The sequence below is a fragment of the Gekko japonicus genome, unplaced genomic scaffold (assembly GCF_001447785.1).
Source record: "Gekko japonicus isolate JY-2015 unplaced genomic scaffold, Gekko_japonicus_V1.1 scaffold908, whole genome shotgun sequence".
Lineage (NCBI taxonomy): Eukaryota > Metazoa > Chordata > Lepidosauria > Squamata > Gekkonidae > Gekko > Gekko japonicus.
The window spans coordinates 595,856-610,785 of NW_015172030.1; the positions used below are offsets into that span (position 1 = coordinate 595,856).

The 14,930-nt window shown below is 52.2% G+C and overlaps 1 protein-coding gene across 1 annotated transcript in view; it reads right to left on the minus strand.

Moving 5' to 3' along the window:
* Nucleotides 1-13,723, minus strand: part of PUSL1 (pseudouridylate synthase-like 1) — a 34,051-nt gene extending 20,328 nt beyond the window's left edge. The window contains exons 1-2 of the mRNA XM_015420606.1: nucleotides 13,570-13,723; nucleotides 12,451-12,634 (exon numbers count right to left, since the gene is read on the minus strand). Of these exons, the coding sequence (XP_015276092.1) occupies nucleotides 12,451-12,634; nucleotides 13,570-13,723 (338 nt within the window). The remainder of the gene's footprint in view (nucleotides 1-12,450; nucleotides 12,635-13,569) is intronic.
* Between the last annotated feature and the right edge of the window lie 1,207 nt (nucleotides 13,724-14,930).

Genomic DNA, 14,930 nt, shown 5'->3' on the forward strand with positions numbered 1-14,930 from the left:
TATATGATGGGGTAGCTCCTACTCTTCCCACCCTGGGGGGAGAAAGTAGAGAATGTACCCTCAGAGGTCTACCATCTGAAACTGTCTTATATGCAGAGGGACATTGGGGAACCTCAAAGAGTGAAATAAAACAATCCCTAAACTGCTGTGCGGTCACACCTCGGCTCTTGCTTCTCATCCAGATACAGAAAGATCTGTGAACAAGTTCAGGGTCATCAGCCCATGTCAGGACTGTACCACTTTAGAATGTGGGGTAGTCTCCTGCGATTGAACGCACATAGCGGGAGGGACCAAACAAAGAACATTAGCCTATCACAGTAGAAAGGAGTTGGGTTCTACTGTGATAGACTAATTTCCTTTGCTAGTTTTCTAATTATAATTCTGGTTGAGCTTTTGTTTAATTCAAGGGAATGTTCAAATCAGCCACCGAATCAGACGCGGTACAGCCCTGACATGGTTCGGCCAACCAGGCGGAAATAAAAAACTAGGCCCTGACTTCCTCAAAGACCCTCCCAGCACGGCCAGAGATGCCAACCTTGCCTGACTAGCCCCCAATGGATGCGGATTTGGAAGGGTCGGTGCCCAGCCAGCGGCAGAGAAGTCGTGCCGTAAAGACGGCCGGGCGGAGAAGGATGACCTAGTTTCTTCTCGCTCTCTCCATCTGCTGCGGCAAGCTGATTACCAGCTGCTTGAAAACAACCACCACGGACGCGATTCCGAGCAGCGGCAGCCACCAGGTAGAACCGCGTTCCGGGTGGCTCGTTCCTTCCCGAGGGTCTTTGTGGCCCCCGTCGAACTGAAGAATTCCTTGGCACCAAATTTTTGCAGGTGGTAGAAGGTCGGCTCCCCATTGGCCGGGAGGTTCACACTCCCTCTTCGAACGGACTGCCTTTTGGGCTTTGGCTTCCCCAGGTGAACCCAACCGTTTCTGAACAAGGCGGAACCTGCTATCCTCCTCTCCAGAACGGCCCATCTAACCCTCTGGAAAAGCACGGGAAAGTTCTCCTGGGGGAAGTTCAACCCTGAACTTCTGCTTGCCGTACGAACAGAAGAGTCCTGGCTGGATCAGAGCGAGGATCCCTCTGATCCACAATCCTGGTTCTGATGGTGGGCATTTCTGAGACACTCACAAGCAGACCGTAAGGGTGGAGGGGAGGGGTCAGTCGCTCAGGGGTAGAGCATGTGTTTGGCATGCGGAAGGTCCCAAGTTCATAAGAACATAAGAGAAGCCGATATTGGATCAGGCCAATGGCCCATCCAGTCCAACACTCTGTCACACCCAGGGGGGCACAGCGGGAGGGCTGCTGGAGTTCTGCCCCCACTGCTGGACCTCCTGATGGCTGCTGGAATTTTTCCACTGTGTGACACAGTGTTGGACTGGGCAGGCCACTGCCCTGATCAAACACTGGCTTTTCTGATGTTCAAATGGGAACCCTTACTGTACGCACTTCGAATATCTGAAACGGTGCCAGAGAGTTTCCCTTCCCCACAGGTGAAAGCAGAAAATCCAGGGGAGAGGCTTCAAATGCCCCCAGAACCTTTCAGGCCAGGACCCTGCCCCACGGCTGTCCCCCAACCAGTGTTCCCTCTAAGCTGTGGAGTCTTGTGAGCAAAAATTCTACTTGGTGAGCTCCTGGCATTAAAGTTCCGAGCGAGCGATTTGGCTGCTGCATAAATTAGTTTGCTCTGGAGCCCTCCTTCCTGAGTAAAGACAGAAAATGTGTGAGCCGGAGGCTAAAAAAGCTGTGAGCTGGCTCACGCTGACTCAGCTTAGAGGGAACACTGCCCCCAGCTCTAATCCAGAAAGGCTGCTAATAGCCAAGACAGACTCTAACGCAGAGGAATCCAAACAGCTGTGCAGGCACTGAGCCTACGGAAGGTGCCAGCAAATCAGGGCCAAACAGGTGGGAGAGTCTTACATCTCCCTCTTGCCTCCGATCGCCATGACAACAAAACGGCTCCAACCCGTAGGCCTCCCCGGGGGGCCTTAAAAATCTGCATTAAGGCGGTGGGAGACGGGACATTTGGAGGAGGCAAGGCGGCTGCTAAATCCCACCGGCCAGATTAGCTTCTGGGGAATAAGAGGATCACCGGCCGGCCGTGTAAAATCCTTTTACGGCCGATCAAGCCGCCCGGTTAAAGCTGCCTGAAGAAGAGCCACCAAGACAGTGAGATAATGGCCCCGGAGCCGTCAATCTGTCGTATGGCGAACAACGAGAAGATAATGCCGGCAGGAGAGGAGAGGAGGTGGCGGGCGAAGGTCAAAAGGAGAGCCCCGGAGATGGCCACTGGACTTGTTCACCGGTGAGAAATGAGGGTTCTCCTCTAGGCGACCAGGCAGGGGGGCGACGGATACACTCCGGCTGTTCCCAAACACACGTATGACTCAAAGACGGCCATGTAGATGTGTCAGCTAAGGAGAGCAACATTTTTACCCTACCCTTACTCGGTAGGATAAGGCTTCCTGGCCAACGGATAAAAAGTACTTCTTCACCCAGAGAGTGATCAACACATGGAATTCACTGCCATGGGATGTGGCGGCGGCTACAAGCATGGATGCCTTCAAGAGGGAATTGGATAAGCATATGGAGCAGAGGTCCATCAGTGGCTCTTAGCCACAAGGTATAAATAGGAACTGTCAGTCTGGGGCAAGTGATGCTCTGTATTCTTGGTGCTTGGGGGGAGCAACAGTGGGAGGGCTTCTAGTGTCCTGGCCCCACTGCTGGACCTCTCGATGGCACCTGGTATTTTTGGCCACTGTGTGACAGAGTGTTGGACTGGATGGGCCACTGGCCTGATCCAACATTGGCTTCTCTGATATTCTAACTTCTCCCCTTCAAAAAGCACTAAGAGACCAAGTCACTCTAGTGGTCTAAATGACAATACCCTAAACTTACAGGCTACCCTGTTTCTGGCTACAGGTCTTTGCCACATCTGGCATTCAGGGAGGGCCCTGGCTTAGTGGAAGAGCACCAGCTGTGCCCGCAGAAGGTTCCAGGATCAATCCCCAGGATCTCCAGTTAAAAGGATCAGGTAAAAGGAAACACGAAAGACCTCTACCCAAGACCCTGGAGAGCATCTGCCGGACAGAGCGGACAATCCCAACCTCGATAGACCGAGGGTCTGACTCAGTGCAAGGCAGGTTCATGTGTTCAGGTTGGGCACAAAGAAATAAATCTCAAGCGGGTGGTGGGTTCCCGTTCCTTGCCCAGCAGGCCACACTCCAGATTTGAAAAACAAAAGAAGAAGAGGAGATTGGATTTATACCCCACCTTTCACTCGGAGTCTCAGAGCAGCTTACCATCTCCTTCCCCTTCCCCTCCCCACAACAGACACCCTGTGAGGTAGGTGGGGCTGAGAGAGCTCTTTCGAGGACTGCCCTTAAGAGAACAGCCCTGAGAGAACTTGTGACTGACCCAAGGTCACGCCAGCAGCTGCATGTGAAGGAGTGGGGAATCAAACCCGGTTCTCCCAGATTAGAGCCCGTCCTCTTAACCACTGCACCAAACTGACACTGGAAAACCTGATGCAGCAGCAGCAGCCGTCGGCGAGCCCCGCTGAAGACATCAGCACCCTAGCCCTGTACGTGGTGCGTTCATTTCTCCGGAGCGCAATCGGGAAAGGGGGGCTCCTGTGTGGCCCTCAACGGCCCTGCTGTTTGACGCCCCCCCCCCAGTTCGAATAACAGGGGGATCAGCCTGACATTTATTTTCCTACGGCTGCAAGAGCCGTTGTCATGGAATCCACTCGACGTGGGCACAATCCAAGGATCAACACCTACTCCCAAAAGACATTACCGTTTAGGAGGGGAAGGGGGGAGGGAGAAAAGATGACGGGCCCTGTCACTTTCCCACTATGTTGCATAAGCCGTTTCCCCAAAAAAACCTGTTCCGCCATGCCAAAGACCGGGGGTGTCTTTTTCCCCTTTCTGGGAGAGTTTTCTTGGCCGGGCTTACCTGTGATCACCCTGCGCAAACCAGGGCCTGACAGTGTGTCCCCCCCCCGGGCTCTCGTTTTGACAGCTCGGAATGTTTTAATGCCTTAATTTCAGAGAAGGCAGACGGGCTTCAGGCGGCTCGGCGATTCCCGGAACACAACTTTGGGACTCGACGCTCCCCAAACGCGAGGGGCTTTTGGCACGGTTCCACTGGCTGCCGCCACAGTCAATTTCAGGGCAGGAAACAGATTAAGTTACCGAACAGCCCCCCCCCCGTAACTGGAGATCGAATAGCCGAGCCAGGAATCCCGTTTCCTCTCCAGGCTCTGTTGACAATACAAGCGCCGGTGCCAACTCTCCCAGATTTTCTCACCGAGCCCCTTGGAAGCCCCGACGTTTTTTAATTCGGTGTCAGGAACGGGAGCATCGACAAGGTCGCTGGGTGACTCTCGCTTGACCACGTGTCACGCAGAGGCTTTCAATGCAAAGCTGCCAAGGTGTCTCTGATTTATTATTATTATTTTTTTAAAAAGGTCATGTGAAGCCAGGAGAACATGAACAGGAAGAAAACGCAGCGTGCCGGAGGCCCCAAGTCAGATCTCAACCCTTACCGCTAGGCTGGGGCGAAACGGGGGGGGGTTACGCTGGAAGCAGTAGTTCTGGGGTTTTGGGGGGGCAGTGTGGGATTAGCGTCCGAATCCCCAAAACCCGGTTCACACAGCAATGGGCTCTCTACATGCAGCGGTGGGCAGAGAGGTCGTGTGTGTTCGCTTGCCAAAGAGACGGCTGTCAGAGGGCCGGGGCGGGTGTGTGTGTGTAGAGTCAGCTTGGAAGGGGTCCAGAGTTCAAAAAGTTAGAGAAACACTGGCCGAGGAACCAGGGGGAAAACAAAGGGGCTTGGATTTGGATAGGAGCCGTTCCTTCTGCAACCCATAATCTTAGCGGCAAAGGAGCCAGGTGCACGGAAAAAAGCACTCTGCACGCACTCAGGCAGAGTTTCCTTTCAGTGGAAGAGTGTTTCCAGATCACCAGAGCCAACTGGGTGGTGGTGGGGGGCTAGCAGCTATAGTGCTGGACTCGGACCGGAGAGACCTGAGTTCGAATCAGAATCGAAGCTTACCGGATAATCTTGGGACCAGCCACTATCCCTCAGCTTACCCTACCTAACAGGGCTGGGAGGATGTGAAAGAGAACATCTGTATCTGGTTGTGATAATCCTCGATGCCATCGCTGGTGGTGGAAAGCGCGGTCCCAGCAGACTTATGGTGACCCCTCATGAGGTTTTCAAGGGAGGAGGAGGAAGAAGAAGAAGAGTTGGTTTTATACCCCCGCCCTTCACTACTCGAGGGAGTCTCAGAGCGGTTTACAGTCTCCTTCCCTTCCTCTCCCCACAACAGACACCCTGTGAGGCAGGTGGGGCTGAGAGAGCTCTGAGAGAACTTGTGACTGACCCAAGGTCACCCAGCTGGCTGCATGTGGAGGAGTGGGGAATCAAACCCACTTCTCCAGATTAGAGTCTGCCCGTCTTAACCGCTACACCAAGCTGGCTCACAGTTCAGAGGCATTCAGAGGTTGGTTTGCCCTTGCCTGCCTCTGTGTAGCAACCCTGGACTTCCTTGGTGGTCTCCCATCCAACTACTAATTGGGGCTGACGCTGATTGGCTTCTGAGATCTGATGAGATCAGGCTAGCCTGGGCCATCCAGGTCAGGGCAAACTGCCAGTACCCATGTTAAAAAATTAAGTGAACACGGCTGTCAAATACAACTCACGGATTAGGTCTAAAGTGGGGGTCTATTTGACCCCCAATACCTGAATAGCAGAGCATAAAAGAGCCGAGATCCCAACTTCTGCAGAGGCTACTAAACCACAGCAATGATCCGGCCTGCGTAACGGTTGTGTGGACAGATCCCGGGTGCTGCGGGACAGAAATGCCTATACCTCAAAAGTAGGATCCAGAAACAAAAGTCGCCATCAGCTCTGCCCACCAGAAACCTGCTGCGTCGGCGTCCGAGCCGGGCCGTGTTAAACAAAACAGAGATTAGAGGATAAAGCGAATAGAGGGTCCCCGGCGAAGGCTGGCAGACGTTAACGTTTGCTATTCTTTTTGCAAAGCCAAGAGCCAGAGCCGTGTGTATGAGACAGAGAGGGCTGCTTTTATCCCAGATTGCTCGATGCTGGGATGGAGAGTCCTCCAGACCGGATTTTTTGTTTCCAAACTTGATTCCACTGGAAAATGGAGCTGCAGGCCAGAAGGTCTGTAGTTCAGCAGTTCGAGACCTGAGTGCCGCGTGACGGAGTGAGCTCCCGTCTCTGGCCCCAGCTCCTGCCAGCCTAGCAGTTTGAAAGCAAAGAAATTGCAAGTAGATAAATAGGTACCGCTTCGGTGGGAAGGTAACAGCGTTCCGTGCACCTCGGCGTTTTGTCATGCCGGCCACGTAACCACGGAAACATCTCTGGACAGCGCTGGCTCTTCGGCTTGGAAACGGAGATGAGCACCGCAACCCTAGAGTCGGATTCGTCTGGCTTTCAAGCAAGGGAAATTTTTACCTTTACTTACCCCCACCCCTGTGAAGGCAGCTACTCTGGCTTTCTAGAAGGGATCACCTCCAGCCTGAAAGGAACACTACACTCGCCACTGGAGTAGAGAGGGTATTGGACCAGCACTACAGAGACCCGAGTTCAAATTCTCACTGAGTCCTGAAGGTCAAGGCGTGACCTTGGGCCAGTCACTCTCGGGCAGCCTAATCTACCTCACAGGGCTCTTGTGAGGATAAAACAGAGGAGGGAGAACCATACCTTAATCTCATTAGTCCTCACAACAACCCTGTGAGGTAGGTTAGGTGGAGAGCGTGTGACTGGCCCAAGGTCACCCAGCGAGCTTCCATGGCAGAGTAGGGATTCGAACCTGGGTCTCGCAGATCCTAGTGTGACACTCCATAACCACTACGCCACAGTGGCTCTTCAAAATACCCGCTATGCCTGAAGAAGGTCCCTGTTAATCTGCCAAAGGAAAGACTGGGGGAAAATAAACTCGCCGATTGTGCAGTAATGAAGAAATCCACAACCTATTCGAGAAATAGATCGATTTCGAAAGCTGAGGAGAGAGGGAGTGTTTATTGTGCAAGCAGGAGGTAAAATTAGGATGAGAAACAGTTTAAAAATTGTATATAAATGCATTGCTAGGCACATAAATGTACTACAATGCAGAAATAGAATGAGAATAGGTTTTGAATATAGATCGATGAGGAAGTGGATCTTGAACAAAAATATCTGCTATTCTTTATCTTATAGGTGAGATATAGAAATGATTTTCCTACGCTTTGGTGAATTAAATAGTACAGCTAATATGTAGAAACGATGAAACATACAAAGTAGAATCTGCACTAATGGTGAAATTAATAATATATTTGCAAAATAAGATTAGTTATGGAATCTGAAACGCAAAATGTTTGCTGTGAGGACTACTGTATCTTCCAGAAAGTGTCTTAAAAACTACAATGAAGGGGGACGTTGGGGAGAAATATTTCCTTTCCCCCCCTATATATCCCTGTGATGTACAATCATCTTGACATATCCAACTTGTTCTAGAATCCCTCTTTTCCTTCGGTACCCCCTCTGTATTATACCTTACTTTCTAAAATAAATATATATATTTTTTAAAAAAAGGAAAGACTCGTCTCTATGCGAGACCCAGGTGAGGCACTGTTCATTCAGAGCAGGCAATGTGGTAGAAGGCAGCTTTGTCTCTTAAAATTCCCCCCCCCCCCCCCCAATGCACACCCCCCCCGGTCTCCTCAGCAACTGGTGGCATCCACAACCACTGCAGTGTGACTGCAGGTATACAAACACCGCTGGCAGCCGTAGGCGGGGAATGAGATAATACTCTCCCAAAGTCATTGGCAAGGGGAGCCATTTCCCCAACTTTCGGGGGGGGGGGGGGCGGGTTTTGTAAACTCTTTCCCCCTCCCTCCCTCCCCAGCAGTAATGCCTTTCGGGAGTAGGCGTTGCGACTTGGATTGTGCCCACGGTTGGAACGGGATCCATGACAACGGCTCAGAGCCATTAAGGGGGAAAGAAACATCAGGCCGATCGAGGCACGCACGGCTCTCGCTCCGGGGCAGGGAAACTACAGGGTTGCCAACTCCAGGTTGGGAACTTCTTGGAGATTTGGGGGTGAAGCTTGGGGAAGGCTTAGAGTCCGCACTCTTAACCGCTACACCAAACTGGCTCTCAAAGAACAAAAAAGGTGCCTCTTACAACCCTCCTCAAAATAAACAAGAGTGCCACAATCTTGTCAGGGTATCAGCTTCCTGAAGAAGTGAGCAGTGACTCAGGAAAGCTCCTAACTGGCCGCAAAAGTTGTAAATCTTTCAGGTGCTGCCGGACTCTTGCTCTTTTCTACTGCTACAGACAGACTGACACGGCTACCCATCTTGATCAATCTTGTCAGGGGATTTCATGGCTTGTGAAACTTCGTGCGTACAGTGAGGTCAGCCACAAAGAGATCTCTGGCCGAGGCTATTCATTCTGAAGTCCTCGTGACAGCTACTGTGTCTCAAAAATGCATCTGAGCGTGTACAGAGTGCCTACGTCCCCATTCCGAGCAGGATGACATTTCGTACGGAGGTGGACCAATGATCCGTCTAGCTCTCAACTGTCCTCTGATCGGCAGCCATTAAGCAAGGTCTCCAGCAAAGAAAGCGCTTGCTCCACCATGCGTGATCCTTTAACTGGAGATGGTGGGGAATCGAACTCAGGACCCTCTGCACACCAAGCTAGGACTCGAGGGCATCCAATGAAGCTGGTGGGCAGTAGGTTCAGGATGGACAAAAGGAAATACTACTTGACACAGAGAGTGATGAAAATGCGGAATTCGCTGCCAGAGGATGTAGCGATGGTCATAGGAATAGACAGCTTTAAAAAGGATTCAACAGATTCATGGAGGAGAAGTCCATCTATGGCCACTAGCTATGGTGACTAACGGGAACCTCCACATTCAGAGGCAGTCAACCTCTGGATCCCAGAGCCAGGAGGCAACGTCAGGGGAAGGCCTCGGCCTCTAATGCCCTGTTGTTGGCTTTCCAGAGGAACTGGTTGGCCACTGTGTGAGGCAGGATGCTGGACTAGATGGACCACTAATCTGATCCAGCAGGGCTCTTCTGATGGTCTTATGAAGGTCTCAGCCTCTAATGCCCTGTTGTTGGCTCTGCAGAGGAACTGGTTGGCCACTGTGTGAGACAGGAGGCTGGACTAGATGGACCACTGGTCTGATCCCGCAGGGCTCTTCTGATGTTCTAATGAAGGCCTCGGCCTCTCTGCCTTGTTGTTGGCTCTCCAGAGGAACTGGTTGGCCACTGTGTGAGACGGGATGCTGGACTAGGTGGACCACTGGTCTGATCCAGCAGGGCTCTTCTGATGGTCTTATGACCATAAGATGGCACTGTGCCCCTGAGCCGTAGCCCCTCCCTAACCACTGCAGTGTATAACCCACACACTAGTAGTAAGGCACAGAGCTTACTTCCTGGGCAGAAAGCCCATCTTTTCCATGCAACAAGTCCATTGTGAGAGTTCCAAGCCTCACTTCTTCTTTGAAAGTGTTAAAGGTTATGGCAAGGTTCCCGTATTCCCCCTCTAAATCCAATTTCAAAGCTCACTTTTTCCACTGGACGCATATCAAGGAAAGCACAGCGCAAACAGTTTGCAATTCCAAGAGTTTGCAATTACAAAGGAACAACAAAGGTTCGGAACCTGCCACCCGCCTCCAGGTCATGTCGAAAGGAAGTCACCGTGACGGGCTGGGAACGAACCTTCCTCCTCTCCTCCTCTGGACTTCTTGGAAGAGTAAGAAATCAGTGAAGTGGAAGAACGCGGCTTCACAAGCCAACGTTCTCCCAGGATGGCGGGATATATTTTTACTGGACTTTCTGTCGCTGAGGGTGAACGAAATTTCGGCCCTGTTTAGAATTTGCCCGGGGACTTCAGGGCTTGAACCAGCAAGCGCAGTTTCAGTACATACGCTCAGGCCCCCGAGTCTGAAGGGGTGCTGAAGGGGAGGGCTATGCAACATTGGGCCCTGTGACTGGCCGGCAGTGTGAAGCCTCTGGATTGGGCAGGCCTAGCATATCGAGAGCTCCTTCCTCCGCCTTTGGTATCCTGCATTCCAGCAGCTGATCTCAAGGATTCTGGATTGATCTCAAGGATTCCTCAGATCTCTCTGGTACAACTGCCCACGTTCCTGGCCTGACGGAGATCCAGTTCAGACAGGACACAAAACCATAGTTTTCCACAGCTCCACTTGAGAGCCCAGATCAAGATGAGCAATTTCAGGTTGCCGCTATGCCAAACCACAATTTGCACAACAAACACTGGCTTCCCAACTCCGGTTTGCCACCTGAGTCAATTCAGACGCCACACTAAAGCTCTCTTGATGATGGTAGGGTGCATACCTGAGGGGCCACCTTTCCCCATATGTTTCCCAGAGGGTACTGCGTTCGAGATCACAAAATCTCCTCCCTCTCCCTGGCCTGAAAGATGTCAGGCTGGCCACGACCAGGGCCAGAGCTTTCTCGGCGACAGCACCGCTTGGTGGAATGAGCTCCCGGAGAGCATCGGGGCCCTGCGGCATCTACCACAATTCCACAGGGCCTGCAAGACGAAGCTCTTCCGCCAAGCGTTTGAGCAAACTGTTTAACATCAACCAAGTAAGCTAGGCCCTTTAATCCACCCTGGCCGCCTGCTCTAATATCCGGACCTGTACGGAGGAATGACGTGCCCAGGAGCCAAACACCAGCCATATAACGAGTGCTGAATCTACTGTGGTTGATTAGAACAGTTCCTGCCATCGCATATATATAAAGGTAAAGGTTCCCTTGCTCGAAAGCCAGTCGAATCCGACTCTAGGGTTGCAGTGCTCAAAGCCGTTTCAAAGCCGAAGAGCCAGCGCTGTCCGAAGACGTTTCCGTGGTCATGTGGCCAGCATGACTAAACACCAAGGCGCACGGAACTCTGTTACCTTCCCACCGAAGTGGTACCTATTTATCTACTTGCAATTTCTTGCTTTCGAACTGCTAGGTTGGCAGGAGCTGGAACTAGAGACGGGAGCTCACTTCGTCATGCGGCACCCGGGTCTCGAACTGCTGAACTACCGACCTTCCACAGCCTGTAGTTCAGCGTCTTAACCACTTGAGCCACCGCAGCTCAATATATATATCGCATATATATAGCACCTTGTATTTTTGATACTACTGCATTTTTATGATATTACTGTTTTATTGTTTTACTGTCTTATTGCCAATGGCCTCGTAAGCCGCCCTGACCCTGCTTTGGCGGGGAGGGCGGGGTATAAATCAAGTCAAAGTCAGCACTGAGTCCCATGAACACACAAAGCTGCCCTCTACTGAATCAGACCCTCAGTTCATCAAGTTCAGTATTGTCTACTCAGACCGGTAGCAGCTCTCCAGGGTCTCAGGCAGAGGTCTTTCCAATCACCTACTACTTGGTCCTTTTGATTGGAGACGCCGAGGATTGAACACGGGACCTTCTGTGTGACAAGCAGGTGCTTTACCGCTGAGCCACGCACCCTTCTGCTAGATTCATTTGCCAGTTCTACAATGGAGCAACAGGCTCCTTTTGAAACAGTCCGGGCTTGGCAAGCCACGCCCACATGTCAGATAAGGTTCAATCAAATACAATACATAAAGACCAATCACTTTGCGTCCTTCCAGAACTTCCTTTGTTCTGATAGGTCGGTTTACAATACCTTGGTCAGGCTCAAGCTCAATACATTTATACATTCCATTTCATACACAACCAGGGGTCATTTCGTAGAAAAAGAGCTAGAGAAACTCATTAGCATAACTCATTAGCATATGCCACACCTCCTGACATCACCGGAAATGTGTCATAAGGCCACACACCCCGCCCCCAACGGTCCCAGCCGCCGGTGCCGGCCTTGCAGCTCCACTGCCAAGCCCCATGAGGGGCCCGGCGGTGGACCTGCAAGGCTGGCGGGAGTGCAAGGAAGCCCTGCGAAGGACCTCCCTCTTCTCCTGCCTCCTCCTGGCTGAATGAGGGCCGGAAGCAGGGGGCAGGGCTTCGTCATGTGCCCCACCCCCCGTACCTTACCCAGGGGAACTGCGTTCCCCCGCGTTCCCCCCCGAAATGACCTCTATACACAACAGAGGGGATGACAGGCAGTTATATCTTCATGCAACCCTCTGCCCTAGCGGGTCCTGAGAACGACAATTCCCAGGGTCCCGTGCGGTAAAAAGCACATGCATGGCACCATCAGCACGCTTCTATTAACTTTACAGACCAGAAGACAGCTTGGAGAGAGACAGACAGATAGCCAGACAGACACAGAGAGACAGAGACAGAGAGAGAGAGAGAGACCTTTTCTAAATGCTCAAAGCTCGGAATTATAAAGCCAATTCTGAGCTGAGCCATGGGGAGTTTGGCCCGCCCTATCTTGAGGATTAAATGCACAAGAGTTTGTATTTTGGGGTAAACTCACCGGATTGGCTCAGACTTGAGGGAGAGGTTAAGAGACTTGACAAGGGCGTTTTCGAAGAAAGGAGGCCACCCCGGTTTCCTCTCTATATCAAAGTGGGCAGTGTTACATACGGCATGCACCCCCGCGTCTGTCCGGCTGGAGACTACGAATTTGATCGGCGTGGATGTTCGAAAAAAACTGCTTTCTTTAAAAAACAATACGAGGCAATAACTTGGACAGGATGTTTGGGGCAAAAAGGGATGCTTAATTATCAGGCAGTTTTGCAGAAGCGGAATGGAGAAAAGCAAGTGTGCTGATTTCAGCTTCTTTAAACATTCACCTTTCGCTCACAAAAAATATATATATGTCAAACTTCTCGACCGTAGCATTCACGGACACGTTTTCTGGTGCGTGCCAAATGTTTTTAGAAAGCAGGTGGGACTTTGGCCCAGCAAAGCTTCTGACTGGCCACTGGAGATTTGACTGGCTATGCTGGTTTGTAAAAATGTAGCTTTGGCAGCCACCACGGCACAAGGATCGTCACTGTATGACTGAAGGGAAGCTGCGGCAGCCATTTTGTGACTGGCTTCACCTCCAGTGGCAGCCATTTTGTGACTGGCTTCACCTCCAGTGGCAGCCATTTTGTGACTGGCTTCGCCTCCAGTGGCAGCCATTTTGTGACTGGCTTCGCCTCCAGTGGCAGCCATTTTGTGAGGCCTGGCTTCACCTCCTGCGGCAGCCATTTTGTGACTGGCTTCACCTCCTGCGGCAGCCATTTTGTGACAGCCGTTCTGTGACTCTGCCCGCCATGCTGTGTCAGAATTCCATAACTGCCTGCAGGCTCAAAATGTTTGGGAACCACGGCCTAGAGAAAAGCTGACTCACATAGGTCAACGTAATCCATAGAGCAGGGATCCCTGGGCTTTTTCAGCCTGAAGGCACCTTTAGAATTCCGACACAAGATGGGGGGCACACCCGAAAAAATGGCTGCTGCAGGAGGTGGCGCCAGCCACAAAATGTCAGGGGGTGAGATTATGCATACCTCTCAAAGTAAAGTCTTCAACGTTTAAGGCAGACACTCTGTTTCACAGCACGCCTTTTAATCTGCACAGTGAATCGGCCCCACTTGGCCCTGCGCACTTTCCGAAAACACCTGATGGGTGCCAGGCAATGTCCCGGCAGGCCCCACGGGCTCTAGACCAAAATTAGCTACTTGGGGAGAGGGGAAGACACTGAGAGATTCGCCACTGTGCGAAACGTCGTTCGACCGAAGACGATAACCGAATCTTTGCATATTATTCTCACGAATCCATACAGAATGCGAGAGGTCACATCCTCTCAGGGGTCAGGGCGCCGCCTGGCCGGGGACGGATCCTGCTTCACCAGCGCCAAAGCATTCCAGACTGCGTCCGGCTCAGGGGCAGTGAGCTGGCATTTGGCACAGACAGCCCGAAACGTTAACGGTCCGCGGTTTATGGGCTTCGACATCCCTGACGGGAAGAGTCATAAAACGGTGCTGAGATCCCATCAATTATTAAAACCGCAGAGGTTGGACCTGCAGGCCCCCCGGCAGAGAAGGCCTCCCACCCAAGCCCTGCCGGAAGGCGGGTCGCGAAACTTGGCAACTGTATTCCAGTCCCTTTCTCTGGCGGCAGAAGCTTCAGCGGGATCGACAAGGTGGCAAACAATCTCTCAAGGGGACGCGGTCAACTGTGGGCGCCCCAGTGGCTCAGCCGCTGAGACCGTGCCTGGCATGCAGGAAGTCCCAGGTTCGATTCCCGGCATATCCAGTTAACCCCCGTGCTTAAAGGTACTGGCGTGAAGAGCGGGACACACTCCGCATGCAAGTCACTGGGGTCTAAAGGACCCCAACTTAGCAACACCACAGGTAAAGAAGGGCTCTGGACTGGATAGTCCAGGCTAGACCAATTTTGTCAGCTCTCAGAAGCTAAGCAGGGTCGACCCGGGTTGGTTCTTGGATGGGAGACCACCGAGGAAGCCCAGGGTTGCTAGGCAGAGGCAGGCAAGGGCAAGACACCTCTGAATGTCTCTTGCCTTGGAGTATAAACTGGCTGTGACTTGATGGAGCTTTCCGGCACCACCATTTGAGAAGATCTGTAGGTAGTCAAGCAGCCTGAATAGCCCAGTTTAGCCCAAGCTCATCTGGGCTTGGGAGGTAAGCAAGGAAGGCCCTGGTCTGTACCTGGATGGGAGACCACCAAGGAATTCCAGGGTTGCTGTGCAGAGGCAGGCAAGGGCAAACCTCCTCTGCGCGTCTCTGCCCTGACCTGGATGGCCCAGGCTAGCCCAGCCTTGTTAGATCTTGGAAGCTAAGTAGGATTCGCCCTGCTTAGTATTTGGATGGGAGACCATCAAGGAAGCCCAGGGTTGCTACGCAGAGGCAGGCAAGGGCAAACCTCCTCTGCGCGTCTCTGCCCTGACCTGGATGGCCCAGGCTAGCCCAGCCTTGTTAGATCTTGGAAGCTAAGTAGGATTCGCCC